At 56.1% G+C, this 19480-nt stretch overlaps 1 protein-coding gene across 2 annotated transcripts; it reads left to right on the forward strand.

The window, feature by feature from the left end:
- Positions 1 to 6066: 6066 nt before the first annotated feature.
- On the forward strand, positions 6067 to 14634 carry LOC140902950 (kin of IRRE-like protein 2). Of its 2 annotated transcripts, XM_073323534.2 has the most exons (8): positions 6067 to 7246; positions 7582 to 7863; positions 8614 to 8877; positions 10580 to 10676; positions 11060 to 11099; positions 11475 to 11581; positions 12368 to 12458; positions 13863 to 14634. In XM_073323534.2, exons 1-8 carry the CDS (start codon positions 6865 to 6867, stop codon positions 13956 to 13958), a joined length of 1359 nt encoding a protein of 452 aa, XP_073179635.2. In that variant the 5' UTR covers positions 6067 to 6864; the 3' UTR covers positions 13959 to 14634. The 2 variants fall into 2 exon arrangements, 1 of the variants encoding a protein (XP_073179635.2); XR_013635004.1 differs by lacking the exon at positions 11475 to 11581 and having other exon boundaries at positions 13863 to 13945.
- Positions 14635 to 19480: the final 4846 nt, after the last annotated feature.

Genomic DNA, 19480 nt, shown 5'->3' on the forward strand with positions numbered 1-19480 from the left:
ATTACCTCACGGGTTACTCAGCCATCCAAACAACACAGTTCCCTTGAAGTGACCCAGCCTCAGGCCTCCATCCAGGTACCCACGTCAAATATGACAAACATTTCTGTAAATCGCATTTCATCGTATAAAAGAACAGGTTCTACCAACCTCCAAAGGATCGGACGCATCACCTCCCAGGTTAAGGAATGTTTCAGATCTTACCCAAATACACGCTCCCGCCAATTCTCATCAACTAAACTAAAATTTATTAAAAAACAAGAGAGAGAGTCTGGTTAAAAGATCCATATACAGACAGACCTGAGTTCAATTCCTTTGGGTGCAGATTCAGAGCAGAGATGCTGAGCTTTGTAGCCGCAAAGTGTTTTTTCAGAAATAGTTCATAGTCCAATGTCCAAATCTCACATTCAGGGTGCACCAGCATAACTGGGACCTCAATCTTGCGACTCAAACTTCCCCTGAAGAAGCTTAAGCAGCTCTGAGATGACGGAATCAGGACCCAAGGATCTTTTATACAATTTCATGTCCTCTTTGACAAGTTGTCCAGCCCTGGTATGGGGCCATATCCCCACGGCTTCCTCTCTGGAGACACTATCTTCCTGTAGCCCTCCCCAGACTCAGCCCTTACTCAGCATCACAGTGTGAGAGGGAGCCCAGGCTGGTAAGCCAGAGAGCTCAGCGGTACCCCAGTTCCATGTTGCACCCCAGGGAACCACTCACAGTGGCTGGGAGTCAGGACTCCTGGGTTCTATTCTTGGTTCTGCCCCTTTGCCCATGGGGGATGGGGACCCTCCTCTCGCGCCAAGGGCTGAGCGGCTCCTCAGATGCTTTGAGATCCCAGCTGGCCAGCTCTAGAAAAGGACCGAGCCTCATCCCTTCACCAGGGTCTCTCCGAGCGTGGGTGTCGTGGTCCTTCGAACTCTGACCCAGCGGGCCCGTTTGGCCTGTGGCTGGGGAGTCTCTGGGGCTGGACGGGGTTAAAAGGAACAGGCAACACCACACCCCCCCCCCGTTGTCACCAGCGCTGGGGCTGAGCTTTCGCAATTTCCAGAGAAAGGGGAAGTTTCTCTGCGGCAGCCAGACAAAGTGAAAGGCTCCCACGGGAAAAATGGTGCTTGGAGCCAGAACCCCTGAGTCCCGACTCTCAGCCCCCTGCTCTAACCACTAGACCCCACGCCCCTCCCCCAGCTGGGGATAAAAACCAGAAGTCCTGAGTCTCAGTCACTGTAACCACTGGACCTTATTGCTACCAAACCAGCAAGTACATTGCCTTTAAAGGCAGGGAACACACGATCACAGTTCCCTTTCCTCCCCTGAGCCACCAGCCACTCATGTTGCCTGGGGCTATTGCCACACATGTAGATGAAGATAATTCCTTTTTACCTGCCCCCAACCTCCCTGCTCTCCCGCTAGTGTCAGCGGTGGGATCAGACTGGAGACCCAGCCACTAACCCAGGCCCAGAGCCCAGGTAGGAGACGCTTTTCCTTGTTTGGGGGCAAAAAGCCAGAGTTGGGGAGAATGTTTCTTCGAATCTCTAAATGCCTAAAAGGAGATTAAATGGTGAGAGTTTCTTATGGGAGGGGCCGCAGCTGAGATCGGGGCCTGGTGAGGCAGCGAGAGACAGTCCCTGCCCCAAAGAAATTACAATTAAAATAGACAATAGGTGAGAGAGAAAACTGAGGCACAGGGAGGAGCAGTGACTGGCCCGCTATTGTATGGTGGGTCCATGACAGATCTAGGAGAAGAACCTGGGGCTCTGTGTCCCACTGGTGTGCTCCAGCCACTGGGCCACACTGTCACTGGGGGTGGCAATGAAAATACACTGGGGGCTTCCCAAGCACAGTGTGAGAGCCAGTCTCTGCCCGACGCGCTCACGGTGTAAGATATGGGGACTGAACACGACTGGGCAACATTACCCGGCGCTGTTAAACACCTGTCGTGCGCTACCCCAGAGCAGGCTGCATTTGACTGTTCGTGAAGGTATCACTGAAGGTGTTTGAGATCTTTTGGGGGAGCCCATGCTAGACTGATCAACTGTTCAGAGAGGGAGCATCATGTTTGGGACAGAACTGGGGCCTGGGAACCAGGACTCCTGGGTTCTATCTCAGCTCTGGGAGCAGGGTGGGGGCTAGTGGGTTAAAGGAGGGGAAGCTGGGAACCAGGACTCCTGGGTTCTAGTTCCAACTCTGAAAAGGGAAATTTATTTTCAGGCACACCCGGGCCCTCAGACCCTTGCTGGCCAGTTGCACCGTGACCCAGAGGGAACGTTCTCGGAGCGGTTGGGTAACATCAGATAGTGGCTCTGCCCAGGCTGGGGTCACAGATACACACACAGATGGGCCCCGATAAACAATCCAGCTATCGGAGACGAAGCAGCAAAGAAAGCGCTAGGGGGTGTGGAGCTGCAGGACGGGCCGGGGGGCTGTGTAGGGGGCTCTCCCCTCGCAGTCAGGGCTGATCTCTGTATCTGGGGCTTTGCTGTTCCCCGCTGAAACACTGAACCCCGACCCTGCCCCCTTGTGCCTGTGATACCCTTTCCCAACATGGCTCTATCCCAAGGGGTCAGAATGTCCCCCTGGGGTCCCTGCCACACCCCAAAGTGCTTTGTTCTATTCCACCTCTCTGACTCTCCCTGCACATGTCGGCTCCATTTCGGAACCGTCCTCCAGTCCTGCCCTAAAAATGCCCTCTGCGTTGCTGTGAGCTGCCAAACAGCCACTCGCCCCTCCCCAGAGGTGGCTGCATTTCACCCCTGAGGCCATAAGCCCAGCACACATGGCCCGCTAGGCACATAGGGAGAGAAATGTAACCAGTCCTTGCTCCGCCGGGCCAATCTCTGGGCTTTATTCCCTTCTGGTTAGGAAGTTCTTTTACAAAGGGCTCTAGGTGTAAAATACCTGGTGAGGCAGCTGATCCCGCGGCCGGACGCCGTCGCCCGGTGCAGACGAGCTGTCACCCAGAAATGCTGCAGGTGAATCATTCCCAGCCCCTTTCCCCTCCCAGGCCGGCTGAGCGCTCTGCCCTGGATGGAGATGGCCTTGGTGCTGGTCCCTGCCTTTTGCCTCCTGAGCGGTGAGTAATTCACACAGACGCCACGCGCTGCCAGCCAGGGGACCGGTGGGGACCGTTTCCCCAGCCCTGGGATTGCGTCTACACTGACGGGAGGGTGCTCAGAATCGGGTTCCATCGCAGGGAAGTCCCAGCCACTCGCACCAGCGGCTCCAGTTCAAGCCTAGGGGGCGTCTGGCCTTGAACCAAAGTTGGCAACCCTAAGCTGACCCCTCACCAGTGGGGCTTGTCCTGCCCTCAGGGCCTCTGGCCCAAGGGCCAGACACCAGGTATGGGCGGTTGGGGGTGGGCGTGGGGGGCCGAACTGAGCGGGGATGAGGGGAGCACTGAGGGGCAATATGGGGACCTGAATTGAGGGGGGATGGGGAGGTGAACTGAGGGTGGCTGGACTGAAGGGGGTGGCCAGGGAAAGTGAACTGAGCAGGGTTTTAGGGGGACTGAACTGAGCAGGGGTGAACTAATGGGATGCAGAGAACGGACTAAACAGAAGCGGGGCTGGGCAGATGTGGGGAGGGGGTCAGCCTGGACTGATGGGAGAACTCGGGGGGACAGGCGTGATTTGGGGGCCTGGTGTGATTAATTGCTGGGCAGGGGATGGGCTGATGTTGGGCTGGGGGGCACCTCCAAACTCTCCTTCCCCAATTCACAGGGGAGCGCTGGCCGGGCTCTCTGTCACCCCCAAGCCAGGAGTGGGCGGGGGGCTCAGGCAGCCCCACAACACAACATCCCCGACTGTGTTTTACAGCCCCTGGTTTGGGGGGCTGAGCTGATGCTGGGTTCTCCCGGCGGGATCCGTGCGGGCGGGTTCCCCAACTCGCTGGGGCTGGGCGCCGGCCTGATCCCCGATTCCTGTCCCCGGCAGGCGCCTACGCCCAGGAGTGGGGCGTGAGACTCGCACCAGGGCCCCTGGCTGGAGGGACCGGCTCGTGTGTGACCATCCCCTGCTCCTTCACCTACCCCGCGGGGTGGACGGTCTGGGCCGTGAGCTGGACACGGGAGAAGGATCAAACCGTCTATCACTCGGACGAGGCTCCTGTCCACACGGACTTCAAGGGGCGCGCCCGCTATCTGGGGGACCTGCAGCACGACTGCTCCCTGCGGGTGTCGGGGCTGCGCCCCAGCGATCAGGGCACCTACCGCTTCCGCTTCCATGCAGCGGGCGATGGCAGGACGGACAGCTGGACGAGTGAGCCAGGACAGCGGCTCCGTGTCTCCGGTAACCAGGTTCCGTCCAGCACCCCCGGGTCCAGGCAGGGCCCGAGGAGAACCGCAGCGAGGGCCCCACACGCCAGCGCGGACACCCCGAGCAGGGCTCGTCCCCTCCAGCAGGGGGCAGCACCGGGACACGGACAGGCGCGAGCCCGGGGGCCCGGCTCCAGCAACGTGCGGGGCCCGGTCTCTCCCCCCGCCCCCACCTGCCGCCCCCCCGAGTGTCCCCCGGCCTCCCCTGCAGCTCCTGCCTCGGGGTCCTAGCGCGCCCCCCGCGGCTCCCAGCCCCCCTTGCCGGGACAGGCGGACCCTGAGCCTGCCCTTCCCCCGCAGACACTTTCATTTTCCAGCGGGACCCTCCGCTAGCACAGGCAGAGCGAGCGGGAGGCTCCCGGAGCAGCTCCCCGGCAGAGGGCAGGGGCAGCACAGGGCCGTGTGGGCAGGGACGGCTGAACTGCCGGCAATTGGGAGCCTGAGGGGCGGCGGGTGCACAGGGAACTTAGGGGAGCTGATGGGGGGGCTGTCGGCCCACCCTGGCCCCACCAGTTCGCTCCAAGGGGCTGCTCTTTCTGCAGGCAGTGGGCAAAGCCGGCGGCTGCCAAACAACCCGACAAGGGAGCATTGGGCAACTTTAAACCAGCATGTTCTCGAATTCGGAGCTTCTCAAACTGTGGTCCGTGGACCACCAGTGGTCCGCGAGCTCCATTCAGGTGGTCCGCGGCTAGTTCCCTCTCAGGTGCACTCCTGGGTGACTGCACAGGAGAGAACGAGGGGCCACCCCCTCATTAGTGGAGCTGCGCAGGCCTGGCTCCGCTAATTAGGTGCGTGGACCCTGGACAAGATGCACACGTAAGGGGAGGTGGTGGCCTTGGGGGGAATAGGGGGTTGGTAGGAGGGGGCAGTGGTGTGAGAAGAGGGGGTGGGGGGAATTTGGGACGTGCAGGGCTACGGTGGCCAGAGAAAGAGGCTCCAGGGCTGCAGCTGCTGCAGAGAGACCCCCTTCCTTCCCAGCTTCAGCTCTGTGGCTGCTGTGGCAGGGGAGAGACCCCCCCTCCTTTCCAGCCAGAGCTCAGGGGCTGCTGCAGTGGGGGAGAGAGGGAGAGACCCCCCCTCCACTCCTTCCCAGCCCCAGCTTGGGGGCTGCTGCGGTGGGGGAGAGAGGGAGAGACCCCCCCTCCACTCCTTCCCAGCCCCAGCTTGGGGGCTGCTGCAGTGGGGGAGAGAGGGCACATCCATCCCATTAGAAAGGTTAAGACGACTGATATTAAAATATGAGTTGTGTGCTTTTATGTGTAGAAGAAAAAAAGTTCATTATTATTTAGGGTTTTTTTATTATAGCACTTTTACCCGAAGTGCTTTACAATGGTTAGTTAATGATACAAACAACATTTGGAAAGATCATTAAGTGGTCCACCGAGACCCTCAGGAATTCTCAAGTGGTCCACGGAAAAACAAGTTGGAGACCCCTGCTCTGACTGATCAGCAAGGAAACAACAAAACAAGGTTAACCGGGAGGACTTTAAGTGACGACTTACTGTAGATTGGCTTACAAGGGGGGAGGGGCCGGGGGAGGGAGGGCTTGGACCTGTTCTCGGCACCACCAAAAATTATACAAACCAGCCGCCCCTACACACACACACCCACCATTTCTGCCTTCCTCTGAAATGGAAGTGCTTAGAGCTGGGAGTCAGGACTCCTGGGTTCTCTCTCCAGCTCTTGGGGAAGGGGGGGGGGAAGTGGTTAGCGCAGCGGGGACTTGTGGGTCAGACTCTCAGGCTGTTGTCGGATCCTTGTCCCCGTCCCTCTGTCTAACGCTTGGCCTGTGCTGAAGAGCCGCTGGGACTGACCCTGCAGCCAGCATAACGCAGCAGGCGTGAGGGGCTCTCGGGTGGAGACTATAGTGGGACTGGGACCCTGCAGGACCCCCCCGAACAGCGGGAGTGGGTAAAATGAGCTTTGTTGGGGGTGGGCAAAAAACCAGGCTGCATTAATTGGCGGGAAAACACTAAATCTCATAAATGTACCAAGAGTCGGCGACTGGGGAAATAGCTAAATATTTTGTTTCAGCTTCTCTTTCCTCTCCATGTTTATCTCCCTCGCTCCAAACCTGGGGAAATGCACCCGCCCAAGTCAGGTCAGACCCATTCTGGGATAACAGGAGTTGAAGTGTGTTTCTACCTGGTTCAAGCAAGATTTGTTTTATTCTTTCAGTGTAAAAATTGTCTCTGAATCCCGTTGGTACAGATCAGACCGTCACCCACCGGTTTCTGTCTGGTGGTTGATTGGTTTAGCAGCCTGGGGGGATCTGTCTCTCTTGTCGGATTTGCGGGATTTAAGGTTTTTGTGGCTGGGAGGGGGATGAAAATGCAAAAACCATAGCAGGGCACTTGAATAACAGGAACGGGACAGAATTAAAAACAATCCCGCTTAGGGCTCCAGTCTGAGGCCCGACGTGTGGTGCCCCCCGCTGGCGGCTGCGCCCCTCCGGGCAGACCCAGCGCTCCCCGTATCTCAGGGGAACTTTCGCTGCTCTCCCTCCTGGCCATGAGCCCTCATTGCCGGAGCCTGCCGAGCTCCCAGGCTGGGCCATGCCCACACCCTGGGGGCTGCTCCCCACTCTGCAGCCAGGCCGTGACCCCTGGGAGCGCTGCCAGCCCCAGGGCCCCAGCAGGGTTCAATGGCTCCTGACTCCTCCTCTCCTCACAGACGATCTGTGCCAGCCCTCCCTGGGGCGCCGAACACAACCGGGACCCTCCCTCACCTGCTCTGTGGGGGCAACCTGCCCCCATCCCCCCTCGTGGTACAACCGAGATGGCGTGCAGCGGAGCCCAGGGCAAACCCCGGGCGGGGCTGGGGCGACCGAGCTGCGAATATCCCCGTCCCAGCTGGACCCCGGTGCGGCGCTGAGATGCCAGGTGGATGGATACAGGGATGAGTGTGACTCTGACCAAACCCAGCCCCTGGGGACAGGTGAGGTCTGCTTCTACACATGGCATGGTTAGAGGAGGGGGGGCAGGAGCCAGGACTCCTGGGTTCTATCCCTGACATGCAGGGAGGAGGGACGACTGGTTGGAGTCGGGAACCAGGATTCCTGGCTTCTATCCCCAGTTCAGGGAGGGGGGTGGTCTAGTGTGCTAAAGTGGGGGAGACTCGGTGCCAGGACTCCTGGGTTCTTTCCCCAGCTCAAAAACTCTCACCTGGCTTTACCAAATATTCTTGCCCGTGGCACTGGACAGGGAAGGACCTGCCCCTTTGTTCAGTCCTGGGGCCCCACTGACAAACTCTCTCCCAACTTTCGCCCTCAGTTACCCCCAACGTGCCCAGGGTCAAGGTTTCGTGGCCGGCACGGAAGGCAGCACTAAGGGAAGGCGACGGTTTTACCCTGCGCTGCCAGGCTGCTCCCCTGCGGCCTGTCGCCGGGTACGTCTGGTCCCGCGGGGACGTGTGGCTGCCAGAAACCAGGCAGGATTTACGTGTTGAGAAGGCAGCTGTCTCCGACGGAGGGAGCTACGCGTGCGGGGTCTGGGTGTCCGGCCCCGGCTGGGGGTATCTGAGCCTCTCTGCGAGGGAATCGGTCGAAGTTCAGCGTAAGCAGCGAGGAGGGCTGACGAGAGCCTCCTCCCTTGCACCCCCAATACTCCCCACACGGCCTCCTGGAGCAGCCTCGTGTGACCTCATCTCATCCCCCCTGCTTTGCCCCTGCCTCATATTCCGCCCCCACCTCCTAATAACCGGGTTTGCTCAACCCAGTGCTGCTGGCTCTGGGCTGGGCCTCCTGCTCCTCTGCATCGCTCATGTGGCTGGGCCCAGCAGAGACAAATTCAGTTTGTGTCCCCCCTGCCCACCTGTCCCTGGGCCCCAGCCCCCTTTGGGCCACTGCCCATCCCCCCACCTGTCCCGGAGCCCCATTCCACACTGAGCTCGGCCCCGTCCCCTCCCACCTTCCCGGGTGTCCAGCCGCCTCTGTGCCAGGCCCTGCCCCTCCATCTGCCTTGTGTCCCCGGACCCCTCTGGGACAGTCTCTGCCCCCCTCCGCCCCCAGCTGCCCCTGACCCCCAGCCCCATATGGACCACGCCCGTACCACCCCTCACCTTCTCCAGGCGCCCAGCTTGCTTTGGGCCAGACCCTCTCCCCCGCAACTGCCCTGTGCTCCCAGACCTTTCTGGGGGACTCCTCCCCCATATCCCCATGCCGCCCTGCCTGTTCTTGCCCCCTGGAGCCACATGGGCCAGGCCTGCCCCTCACCCCCTGCCCTGGATCCCTTCCCCCCTCTGGGCCAGGTCCCCCCACTCTGTCTCTCTCCATTCACGTGCCGTGTCTCCGTCTCGCCCCCCAGATGCCCCCACAGGTGTCCGCGTTACGGCAGCGCCGGACACCAGCCCGCAGGCAGGGGAATCGGTGACGCTAACGTGCAGTTACACCAGCAGCCTCCCCGCCCCCAACTCCTACACCTGGTACCGGGGCGGCCGGCAGCTGGGGGGATCCCAGCAGGAAATGGTGTTGAAGAACATCACGGTGGAGCAGGCTGGGGAGTATCGCTGCCAGGCCAACAATGGGATCGGCCAGTCCCCGTCCCCCCCCATCAACATCACCGTCCTCTGTAAGTGCCGGGGACGTGAGAAAAGAGACCTCCGGGGTGGGGGAAGGGCTGGGATTGTGCCTTTGTGCCGTAGGCCCAGCTGGGGAGGGTCATTGTGGCGATCGTGGTGGAGCTCCCAGGCCACGGTGGCCAGCAGGTCTAGCGCCATCCTGGGGTGCAGGGACAGGGCAATCTGGAATCGAGCAGAGAGGGGATTTTACCTCTGGATCTCGCCCTGGTGCAACCACGTCTGGGATCCTGTGCCCAGTTCTGGGGCCCGCACTCCCAGGAGTTGGTCATCAGCTGGGGAGGGGTCAGAGAAGAGCCATGAGAAGGAGTCAGGGCTTGGAAAACCTGCCCTAGGGTGAGAGACTCCAGGAGCTCCGTCTGTTTAGCTGAACCAAGGGAGGGTGAAGGGGTGACGTGAGTCCCGTCTACAAGATCCTACGCGGAGAAGAGAACATTGATAATGGGCCTGGCGGCCGAGCAGACAGAGATCCAGGGGCTGGAAGCTGAAGCTAGACAAATTCAGACTGGCAATAAGGTGCAAATGTTGAACAGGGAGGAGAATTTGCCATTGAAAGAATGATCTCCGGACGTGGTGGATTCTCCATCCCGGGGAATGTTTAAATCACTCTGGGATGTTTTGCTAAAGGATCGGCTCTCGTTCAAACGGGAATGAATTCAGGGGAGTCTTGAGGCCTGTGTCACCCAGCTGGTCCTTCTGCCTTTAGATTCTATGGATCATCCTTCCCTTGGCCCATCGCTGCCATTGCCGGAGGTGTCGGGGAGGCTGTCTGTGATTCCTTCAGCCCTTTAATGAAACAGGCAGGGGCTGGACTACATCTCCCATGATGCATCACAGCCACGAATTCCAATGAAGCGCCCCTCCCTGCACCAAGAGGGGACCAGGCGGTGCATCATAGGAGATGTAGTTCAGCCGGACAGCCCGGCCGACAGAGGAGACTGAGAACGTGAGGCACAGGAACTGCAAGTCCCATGATGCACCACACCGAAGGACTCCTATGACTCACGTGGAATGATGGGATTTTGTGAGATCTTGGTTTTCATTTTAAAAAAAACAAAATTTCTAGTAGAGGTGGCCAGGAAATGGTTTTTTTTTTCCCAAGTGGGAAAGATCCACTTTTCATAGAAATGTCAGAAAACGAAATATTTCAATTGAAAATGGCCTGATGGGAGTTGTAGTTTGAGTGTCTTGTGCTTCCATTCCCTTCTGTGGGCCAGGATCTGTAGCCAGACTATATCTCCCATGATGCACCTTGGCGTAGGATTCCTGTGATGCACGCCCTTCCCTCACCAAGAGAGGGGCTGGTGGGGCATCATGAGAGATGTAGTCCAGACAGACATCTTGGCCTATAGTGGAGAATGAGGATACAAGGCTCTGAAACTACATCTCCCAGGATGCACCCTGGCTATGGATTCCTATGAGGCACCCTTCCCATCACCAAGAGGGGAGATAGTGGAGCATCATGGGAAATGTCATCCAGCTGGGCAGCACAGCCTACAGAGGAGGCTGGGGGCGCTGGGACGGGAGGGCTTCGCGTCTGAGCATCAGGTCTGCTGACTCCAAAGCCACCACGTGTAATAATCCAGCCCCATGCAGCCTCACTGTGGGCTTGTTACCCGGCTGCCGTCCCTCAGCAAATAGGGTTCGAAAATCTGCTGCAGGGTTGATCCAAGAACCCTCCTTTCTCCTTTCCAGCCACCCCCCTTGTGCAGGCTCCCGCCTACATCCTGGGACCTGCAGTTGCGCTCGTCCTGCTGCTGCTGGTGGGGCTGGTCGGCGTCATAGCGTGGAGGTATTTGCGCTTGCTTTGCAAACCGGTGATATCCGCGTCTCGGGTCGTCTGGCCATCCCCAGCTCCTCCCGCCTGGCCTTTGCCGGAGAACCCCGCAATCCGGGAGTGAGAATTGCAGAGCCAGTTCGGGTGCACGGAAACCCAGTCTGGGGGAGGTGATTGAATGGTGGTGGTTGAGTCCCACACAGATACCTGACCCCCGCAGGGGCCTGGGAAGGGCTGGATGGCCTCCTGCTTATACGGCGGGGCTGGTGGTCAGGGGAGCAGGGGTCAAGCCCAGGCAGGAGGTTCTATTGTGTGGGATCCTTTGTCCTGTTCCTTCCCCTCCTGAACCGAAGCAGATGTCGTTTTGCCTCTGAGCTGTTGGTCTCCTTTATTTGTAGGAAGAGGCGGAGCAAACGCCAGGGGCTGAGCAGCGATCCGGTAAGTGCATCTATGGGGCTGGAAGCCAGGACACCTGGGTTCTTTTCCTAGCTCTGGGAGGGGAGTGGGGTCTAGTGGGCGAGAGCATGAGATGCTGGGAGCTGGCTCCCAGCACCAGCTCTGTTGCTGACTCACTGCATGACTTTAGATGAGCTCTGTCCCTCAGTTTACCCCTCCATAAAAGAGGATTATAAAATTCCTCTCCTTGTCCCCTTCCCATCCCCGTCCCCGAGCAGGACAGAAGGTCTTTCCAATCCCCTGGGTAGTTTATCGTGGTGGTGGTGGGGGGGTCTGTGTGCATTTTCCTTTGTTGTTAGACATCACCGAGCAGTCCCAGAGCCGTGGCTCGCGGCCTCACTTCTCCCTGCCTTGCAGGACCAGCCAGGCCCAGAGGAGACCCCGATGTCTGAACGCATCTATGAGAACACCCAGCACTATGGCATGGGGAAGCCAGCCCGCCTGGCCCCACCCGCAGCCCCCAGGTAACAGCCGGGCGTGGGTCTGAGCTACTGTGTAGGGGCTCGGTGTGGGGCGGTGCCCACATGTTAGGAGAGCGTGGCCAAGGCTGAGCTTGATACGCCTCCTGCTGGGGTGTAGGTCAGTTTGTGTGTGTCCCTGGCGCCCCCTGCTGGAGGGATGAGCCCTGTTTGGGGCAGGGGCTGGATCGGAGCCAGCATTCCCTCGACAGGGGTCCACAACCATTTTCTGTTGCTCCCTCCCTTACCCATAATGGAAACTGTCCGTCCCCACCCCCATCCCCTGCCGGGAGTGGGGTCAGAACTGCAGTCGGGAGCTGGGCTTGGGACCAGGGCTGGAGCTGTGGCTGGGGCAGAGTGGGGCTGGGTGGTGCTCCCTCCCTGCCCCCCATGGGGGCTGGCCTGGCTGCACTGCCCCAAAAGTTCCTCCAGGTCCTCCTAGGGTGGTGTGCCCCACAGTTTGGGGACCGCTGCTCCAGAAGGGAAAGGCCCCTTCTTTGCCCTCCTCCCTCCCGAGGAAGCCAGTCCCCCACTCCGGGGCTGGACTGGAGCCAGTGTCCCCTAGAGGGGAAAGGCCCCATTTCCCATTCCCCAAATCCATGACTCATGTCTGGTCTGGGGTGCTTTAGCCCAGGGGTCCACCCCCAGCCACTGACCCACAGGGGTTGTACGCTGTTGACCGACGCAGCCTGACCAATCCCCAGCCACGGCGCTGCAGCCGACCGAACACTAGCCACCCAAATGCCCTCGCGCCATCCCCAGCCCCCATAACGTTCTCTCTTTCCATGGCAGCGCGCCCAACGAGGTGTGCCCGGGCTCTCCGGATAGCACCGGGGAATCCCACATCTACAGCCAGCCCATGAACACTGGCAAAGTACCGCAGGTGAGAGACTCATTCCTCTGTGTATACGCGGCCTGGGTCTCCGAGGTTCTGTCCCCGGCTCCAGGAGTAGAGTGGGATCCAGTGGTTAGAGCAGGGGGGCTGGGAGCATGGACTCCTGATTTCTATCCCTGGCTCTGGGAGGGCAGTGGGGTCCAGTGGTTAAAGCAGGGCAGGGGGCTGGGAGCCAGGACTCCTGGGTTCTATCCCTGGCTCCGGGAGGGGAGGGGGGTCCAGTGGTTAGAGCGGGGGCAGGGGGCTGGGAGCCAGGACTCCTGGGCTCTATCCCTGGCTCTGGGAGGGGAGTGGGGTCTAGTGGTTAGAGCGGGGGCAGGGGGCTGGGAGCCAGGACTCCTGGGTTCTATTCCTGGCTCCGGGAGGGAAGGGGGGGTCCAGTGGTTAGAGCGGGGGCAGGGGGCTGGGAGCCAGGACTCCTGGGCTCTATCCCTGGCTCTGGGAGGGCAGTGGGGTCTAGTGGTTAGAGCGGGGGCAGGGGGCTGGGAGCCAGGACTCCTGGGCTCTATCCCTGGCTCTGGGAGGGCAGTGGGGTCCAGTTGTTAGAGCGGGGGCAGGGGGCTGGGAGCCAGGACTCCTGGGTTCTATCCCGGCTCTGCCCCCTGTGAGATCAGCTCCCAGCAGCAGCAAGACCAGGCTGGGCTGGGCGCTCTGGGTCAGGGTGAGCACAGCTGCGGGGCAGGGCAGGGGGCATCGCCCAGCAGCTGGAGGGCAGAGCGGTGGGCGGGACGCTGAGTGACGGGGCTGGTGGGTGACATGAAGAGGCGAGCACCATGCTGGGGGGCCTCTGTGTCGCCGGGGGCAGCGGGACAAGCCCTGGGCAGCTGGCGTGTGCAGCAATATCTCGTCCACCGGCTGGGACAGGGAATGGGGCCTGGGGCCTTTCCCCTGTAGGGGGGCCAGCTCTGATCCAACTGCTGGTGCCTGAGTAGCAGCATTGCCGTGAGCTGGTGGAGTTGCTCCATTCGATGGCAGGAGGAGCAGAGCTGTTACCCCCAAGGTGGAGCTAAAGGAGTTGCTCCATTACCCAGCAGCAGTGGTAGGGCTGTTATCCTCCATGTGTATCTCCATTATGGAGGTTACACCCTTAGCTGACGTGTTTTGTGTCGATATAAGGGGTCTCCAGAAGGCCCGACGTAATGATCATCAAGGCTAAAATTGTGGGGGGGAGGAGTTGTTTTTTAGGAGACAGTGTTGCCTAGTGGATAGAGCACTGGCCTGAAACACAGGACGCCTGGGTTCTCTTCCTGGCTCTTCCACCTGCCTGTTGGGTGACCTTGGCTAAGTCACTTCCCCATCCGGTGCCTCAGTTTCCCCAGCCGTGCTTTGAGCTCTGCTGATGTAAAGCTCCCCGTCAGAGTCGGGCATTGTCATTATTATTCTTTACCCTAGAGTGACCCAGATGAGGTCCACTACGCGGCCGTCCAGCTGCAGCCTCCCACCCGGAGAGCGGAGCCTACCTGCGAATATGCTGTTATTAAGCGCTAGGATCCAGCTGCGGCTCACCTGACACTTCCCCCTACGGCCGCCAGCCAGCTGCACATGCTTGCTGCTTGCGCCGGCTTCTCAGCTAGGGATCCCGCAAGGCGGCGGAGGGGCAATGAGGAGGCACAAGACAAAGAGATTTCCAAGGCCAGAAGGGGCCAGTTTCATCGGCTGTGTGACCCCCCACGTTCAGAGGCGACCTCCAGTGGAATCCTGCATCCGGCTGCGCGGCCCCCCAGTCTCCGACGCACAGAGATCACTTGGGGAGGGGTCAGAGAAAAGCCAGGAGAATGACTCAAGGATTGGAAGACAGGCCAGAGTCAGACTCCGGGCGCTCAGTTTATCCAGCGTCACACGGAGGAGGTTGAGGGGTGACTCAGTCCCCTCTAGAAATATCCCCCCCGGGGAACAGAAATCTGGCGAGAGCGGGCCCTTCAATCTAGCAGGCCAAGATCCGGCGGGCGGGAAGTTGAAGCTAGACAAATTCAGACTGGAAATAAGGTGGGAATTTATAACAGGGAGGGGAATTAACCCTGGGAACAATCTACCCAGGGCTGAGGCGGGTTCTCCGTCAGGGATGCCACTTATCCGGTTTTCACCCGGACAGTCTGGGTTTCAGCTTGTGTGTCCAGACGCCATGTGACAACCCTGATGTCCGTTTTCTTTGATCTGGGGGGGAAAGATGTGAAGCAGGGGCGGGGCCTTGAGGGAAGAGGCGGAGCAGGGGCGTGGCTTTGGGGGAAGTGACAGGGCAGGAGCGGGGCCTTGGGGAGAAGAGGTGGAGCGGGGATGAGGCCTGGGGGCAGAGGCTGAGAAGGGGGCGGGGCCCTCAGGGAAGAGGCGGAGCACAAGGCGGGGCCTCGAGGGAAGAGGCAATGCAGGGGGTGGGGCTTTGGGGGTCCAGTTACCAGCCATTAGAAAGGTGGAAACCCTGTTCTCCATTGGTGGCAATTCTGCCCTCGAGATGGGATGTTTTGCTTCAAGGGCGGCTCTTGTTCAGCCACTGATGAATTCAGGGCAGCTCCACGGCCTCGGCGACACACGAGGCCAGGCTGGGTTATCTCCCCACCCCCATCTGAGCTCAGAATCTGGGAATTAGGCTCCAAATTCAGAGGTTTGCTGGATCTGGATTCTTAGAGGTGGCCCCGTAAATGGGGCATTCAAGGGGGTGGCACATGGATCGGAGGGTGGAGGGAAGCACTAAGGCACAGCTTCTGGAAGGCATTTTGGTGCCTGACTCCCCTGGGGCTTCAGCCCCACGGAAGGGCTGTTTCTGTCGCTTCCCATTGACTCAATAGACATCCCAGGCTTCAGCACGACGCAGACACAGCAGGCCTCTGCTGGACTCACCCTATAAAGCTTTAGCACTAAAACACAAAATGTCGACTGTCTTCTTGTAGCCGCGTGGCCCCGGGCCGTAAGAGAGACAAGGTGGGTGACAGAATCTATTTTTTCGGACCAACCAGTGTTGGTGGAAGGGCCCCACTTTGGAGCGTCTCCTTCGGTCTGGAGAAGGAAACTAGGGGAATCCAGGCGATGAAACAAATTGAATTCTTCCAAGCCTACATGTATTTATGCCATGCCAAGCATCAGTGAGAGATCAGCCTTATAACCAATAACCAATATCCACCCTTATTCTAAGCTAATGCACCGATTTCCTTATGGCGGATTCTAGGCCCAGTTGCCTCACCTCTTACTGAACACTTAGTAGTTCACTTAGTACGTTCACTTAGGATGTCCACAGGCTTGGAGGATTTGGTTTTTAGTGGTAAACGTCAATTTCACCGTACTCACACCAACCGCCAAAACATATTTCCACTGGTAATAATTGACATCGGCAGATGGGCCAAGTAAGAAACCTGTGGCTTGAGAACTTAGTGTTTGATTTTAGGGTATTTAGTTGGCTATTTTGACCAGGGGTGTTGACAATTCATGTTTTAAGAGTTGTAAAGTGTTCACTCTTTCAACCGCGACACATGCAGTCATGAAATAAGTATTGGCTGACACCCCTCCCCATAGTTTCCTGCAATTAGGACAATTTAAATTGATTAAATTAGTTTAAAGGCCATAATTTTGTACAATTGTAAAAATTTTAAATCAATCAAAATCTGAAACATACTTAAAAATAAATATCAATATTGTCTGTTGAAATTAGGGCTGTCGATTAATAGCAGTTAACTCACACGATTAACTCAAAAATCAATTGCAATTAATTTAATCGCACTGTTAAACGATAGAATGCCTATTGAAATGTATTAAATATTGTTAGGGGGCTTATTCCTTCACCCACTTACTTCCCTGGTCCTTCTCGCATGAACAGAGAGCAACAATACCCGAAGTCCAAAGGTGCAAACAATTCGATGTTTATTGGGGTGAACTTCCAGCAAGCATGATTCCAGTTTCCTTCCTTAGTATCCTCCTTCCCAGCTCTGACACCACAGAGCCTTACACCTGTGTCCCTGTTCCCATTCCTGCCCTTAGCCAAACATGATTCCAACTTCCTTACTCCCATTCCCTGTTCCCATTCCTACCCTGAGCCAAACATGATTCCAACTTCCTTACTCCCATTCCCTGTTCCCATTTCCCCCTTTAGCAAAACATGATTCCAATTTTCTTACCCCCATTCCCTGTTCCCATCTCACACACCCACATGCCCATGCCCACCCCCACCCACACCCACATCACTTCCTCATTGACTACAGATTATATAGTAAAACTTGAGTTCTGCTTAGCTATACCTTAACCAATCATTTTCCTGAAATTTAACTAACCAATCCTAACATATTGTAACATGATTATGTAACCAATTATATCCCACCACCTTAATTAGTTTACACCTAGCAAAATTAATTATACAGCAGACAGGAACAATCACAGAACCAGACAGAGATTATACAGACAAACAACAGCAAAGTGGGAACTATAATGACAAGACAATACAGAAGTGAGGATTTCACATCCCAGCGATTGATAAGTGAGTTCTTGCCAGACAGGATGCTATCAAACTAAGTTTCCTTTTACATTTTCTAGGAGGTGATAGGAATACAATCCTGTCCTGATAGTGCCTAACAGCCGAATAGCACCTTATTTCAATGTGACTAGTTTGGAATGTGAGGATGTGACCGGTCGCTTCCCAGCTTATGGCTGCCTCTGCTGCTTAGCCAAAGGCCTTAGCCTAAGAACAGGGCCTCAGACTGTCACAGTAAGAGAAGGCCCTTACACCGGCAGACAGTGATTTTGATTCTTTCTTTTATACCTCTATCACTAGCCAAGTGATAAGAATACACCTCAATTCTTAGAGTATCGGCCTTTACAGACAGGCCTGAATATCTCTATCCTAACAAATATTTTGGCTGTTTTTCTACGTTTTCATACATATATTGTCTTCTGTGTTGTAATTGAAATCACAGTGAACATTATTTTTTATTACAGATATTTGCACAGTAAAAATGATAAACAAAAGAAATCGTATTTTTCAGTTCCCCTTATACAAGTACCGTAGTGCGATCTCTTTGTCGTGAAAGTGCAACTTACAAATGTAGGGTTTTTTTTTTTGGTTACAGAACTGCACTCAAAAATAAAACAATTGAAAGTTTTAGAGCCCACAAGTCCACTCAGTCCTACTTCTTGTTCGCCAATCGCTAAGACAAACAAGTTTGTTTACATTTGCAGGAGACACTGCTGCCTTCTTCTTTACAATGTCACCTGCAAGCATGAAGGGGCACGTAAATATCTTTAGCGCATCTGGCACGTAAATAGCTTTCGACACTGGCTACAACCGTGCCATGCGAACGCCTGTTCTCACTTTCAGGTAACCTTGTAAACAAGAAGCGGGCAGTGTTATCTCCCGTAAATGTAAACAAACTTGTTTCTCTTAGCGACTGGCTGAACAAGAAGTAGGACTGAGTGGACTTGCAGGCTCTAAAATTTTACATTGTTTCATTTTTGAGTGCAGTTTTTTATGTACATAATTCTACATTTGTAAGTTCAACGTTCATGACAGAGAGTCTGCACAACAGGACTTGTATTAGGTGAATTGGAATACACTATTCGTTTTTTCACAGTGCAAATACTTGTAATCAAAAATACAGTGAGCACTGTGCACTTTGTGTTCTGTGTTGTCACTGAAATCAATATATTTTGAAAATGTAGAAAACATCCAAAAATATTTAAATAAATGGTATTCTGTTATTAACATTGCGATTAATCACACGATTAATCACGATTAATTTTTTTAAAATCACTTGGCAGCCCTAGTTGAAATTAGAAAACAGTAAAAATCTCACACTCTATCACGAGGTCTCTCTACATACTGTGCACTCCTTTTATAACAATCACATCTGCTCCTGATTATTTGATTCTTATAAGCGGTCACTTCTTGCAAGCGGAGTACAGGTATGATTTTGTCCCAGCGGTTTTGCTCCCTGGTTTTGATTGATTCTTATAACAGTGTTTCTTATAACTGGAGCGCACTGTATATCTATCAAATCTGTATAGGCCGCACCTGTATATCCATATAGCCACATATGTGTTGCCCTGCACAGGTGTTAGAGAAGGCAGGGCCCAGAAATGACCCGGCTCTAGGAGCAGGAGGTGGGGAGTAGAAACAAGTGAACGTGTTCACACAAAACTTTTTGTGATCAGGAAACACAGGTTCTGCGCCACCAAATCATCACGCGATTTTGGAGGGTTTTGCCAAATTGTCTCAGTAGAAGATAAAACCCTCAACCCTGGAATTGGTTCAGTCCAAAATGATTTTTTTGGTTTCAAAAATTCCTTTCATGTGTTGTTTTTAAATCAAAACCATTGAAAATCAGTCAGACTTGACAGGAATTTTGTTTCCGATTTTTCGGCGTTGCTGGCAAATCGGTTATTTGCCCAGCTGTGATGGGGGCTGCCCCACCCTGACCGTCCGTTTCTGGCAAGGTCATTCCCACCGGTGCAAAGATGCTACAGAAGCCTGAGCCAGCTGCCCTGCTGAAATTGGAAAGGGGCCCACAAGCGTCTCCACCCTGCACGGATTAAGCCTGCGCTGAGCCGTGACATTAGACTGAGGCCTGGCTCCTGTGTTAGGTCCAGCCACTGGGCGGTAACAGGGGCCCGATGGCAGGATCGGGGTCAAAGCGTTTCCTCCTGGCTCCGGGTTAAAACGCTGAGCTGTGGATCCTGAAGACGAGTGAGGGATCGCAATGCTAGGAGAGCTCTGGTGTGGATAATACTGGGCAGTGGGTACTCTCCAGGCCGTGTGTTTTGCAGGGCTAGAGGGTTTGGTTTATCAATCCACACATCTCAAGGGACTGTTCTGCATGGCCAGTTTGCCCTCGTCCCTAGCTCGGGCCAGAGAACCTCCCCCAGGGGTCCCTGCACCCAGCCCAGATCTGGTCTAGATCTCGGTCATGCTAAAGCGCCATTAACTCCGCCCCTTTGTATGTGTGTCCTTAACTCTGCCCCCTTTGCAGATTTCAAGCCCAGATCTGGGGGCTGAGGTACAGTGCGGCTAAGTGAGACACCCGATCGCAATGGAA

The sequence above is a fragment of the Lepidochelys kempii genome, chromosome 24 (genome assembly GCF_965140285.1).
Source record: "Lepidochelys kempii isolate rLepKem1 chromosome 24, rLepKem1.hap1, whole genome shotgun sequence".
Classification (NCBI taxonomy): domain Eukaryota; kingdom Metazoa; phylum Chordata; order Testudines; family Cheloniidae; genus Lepidochelys; species Lepidochelys kempii.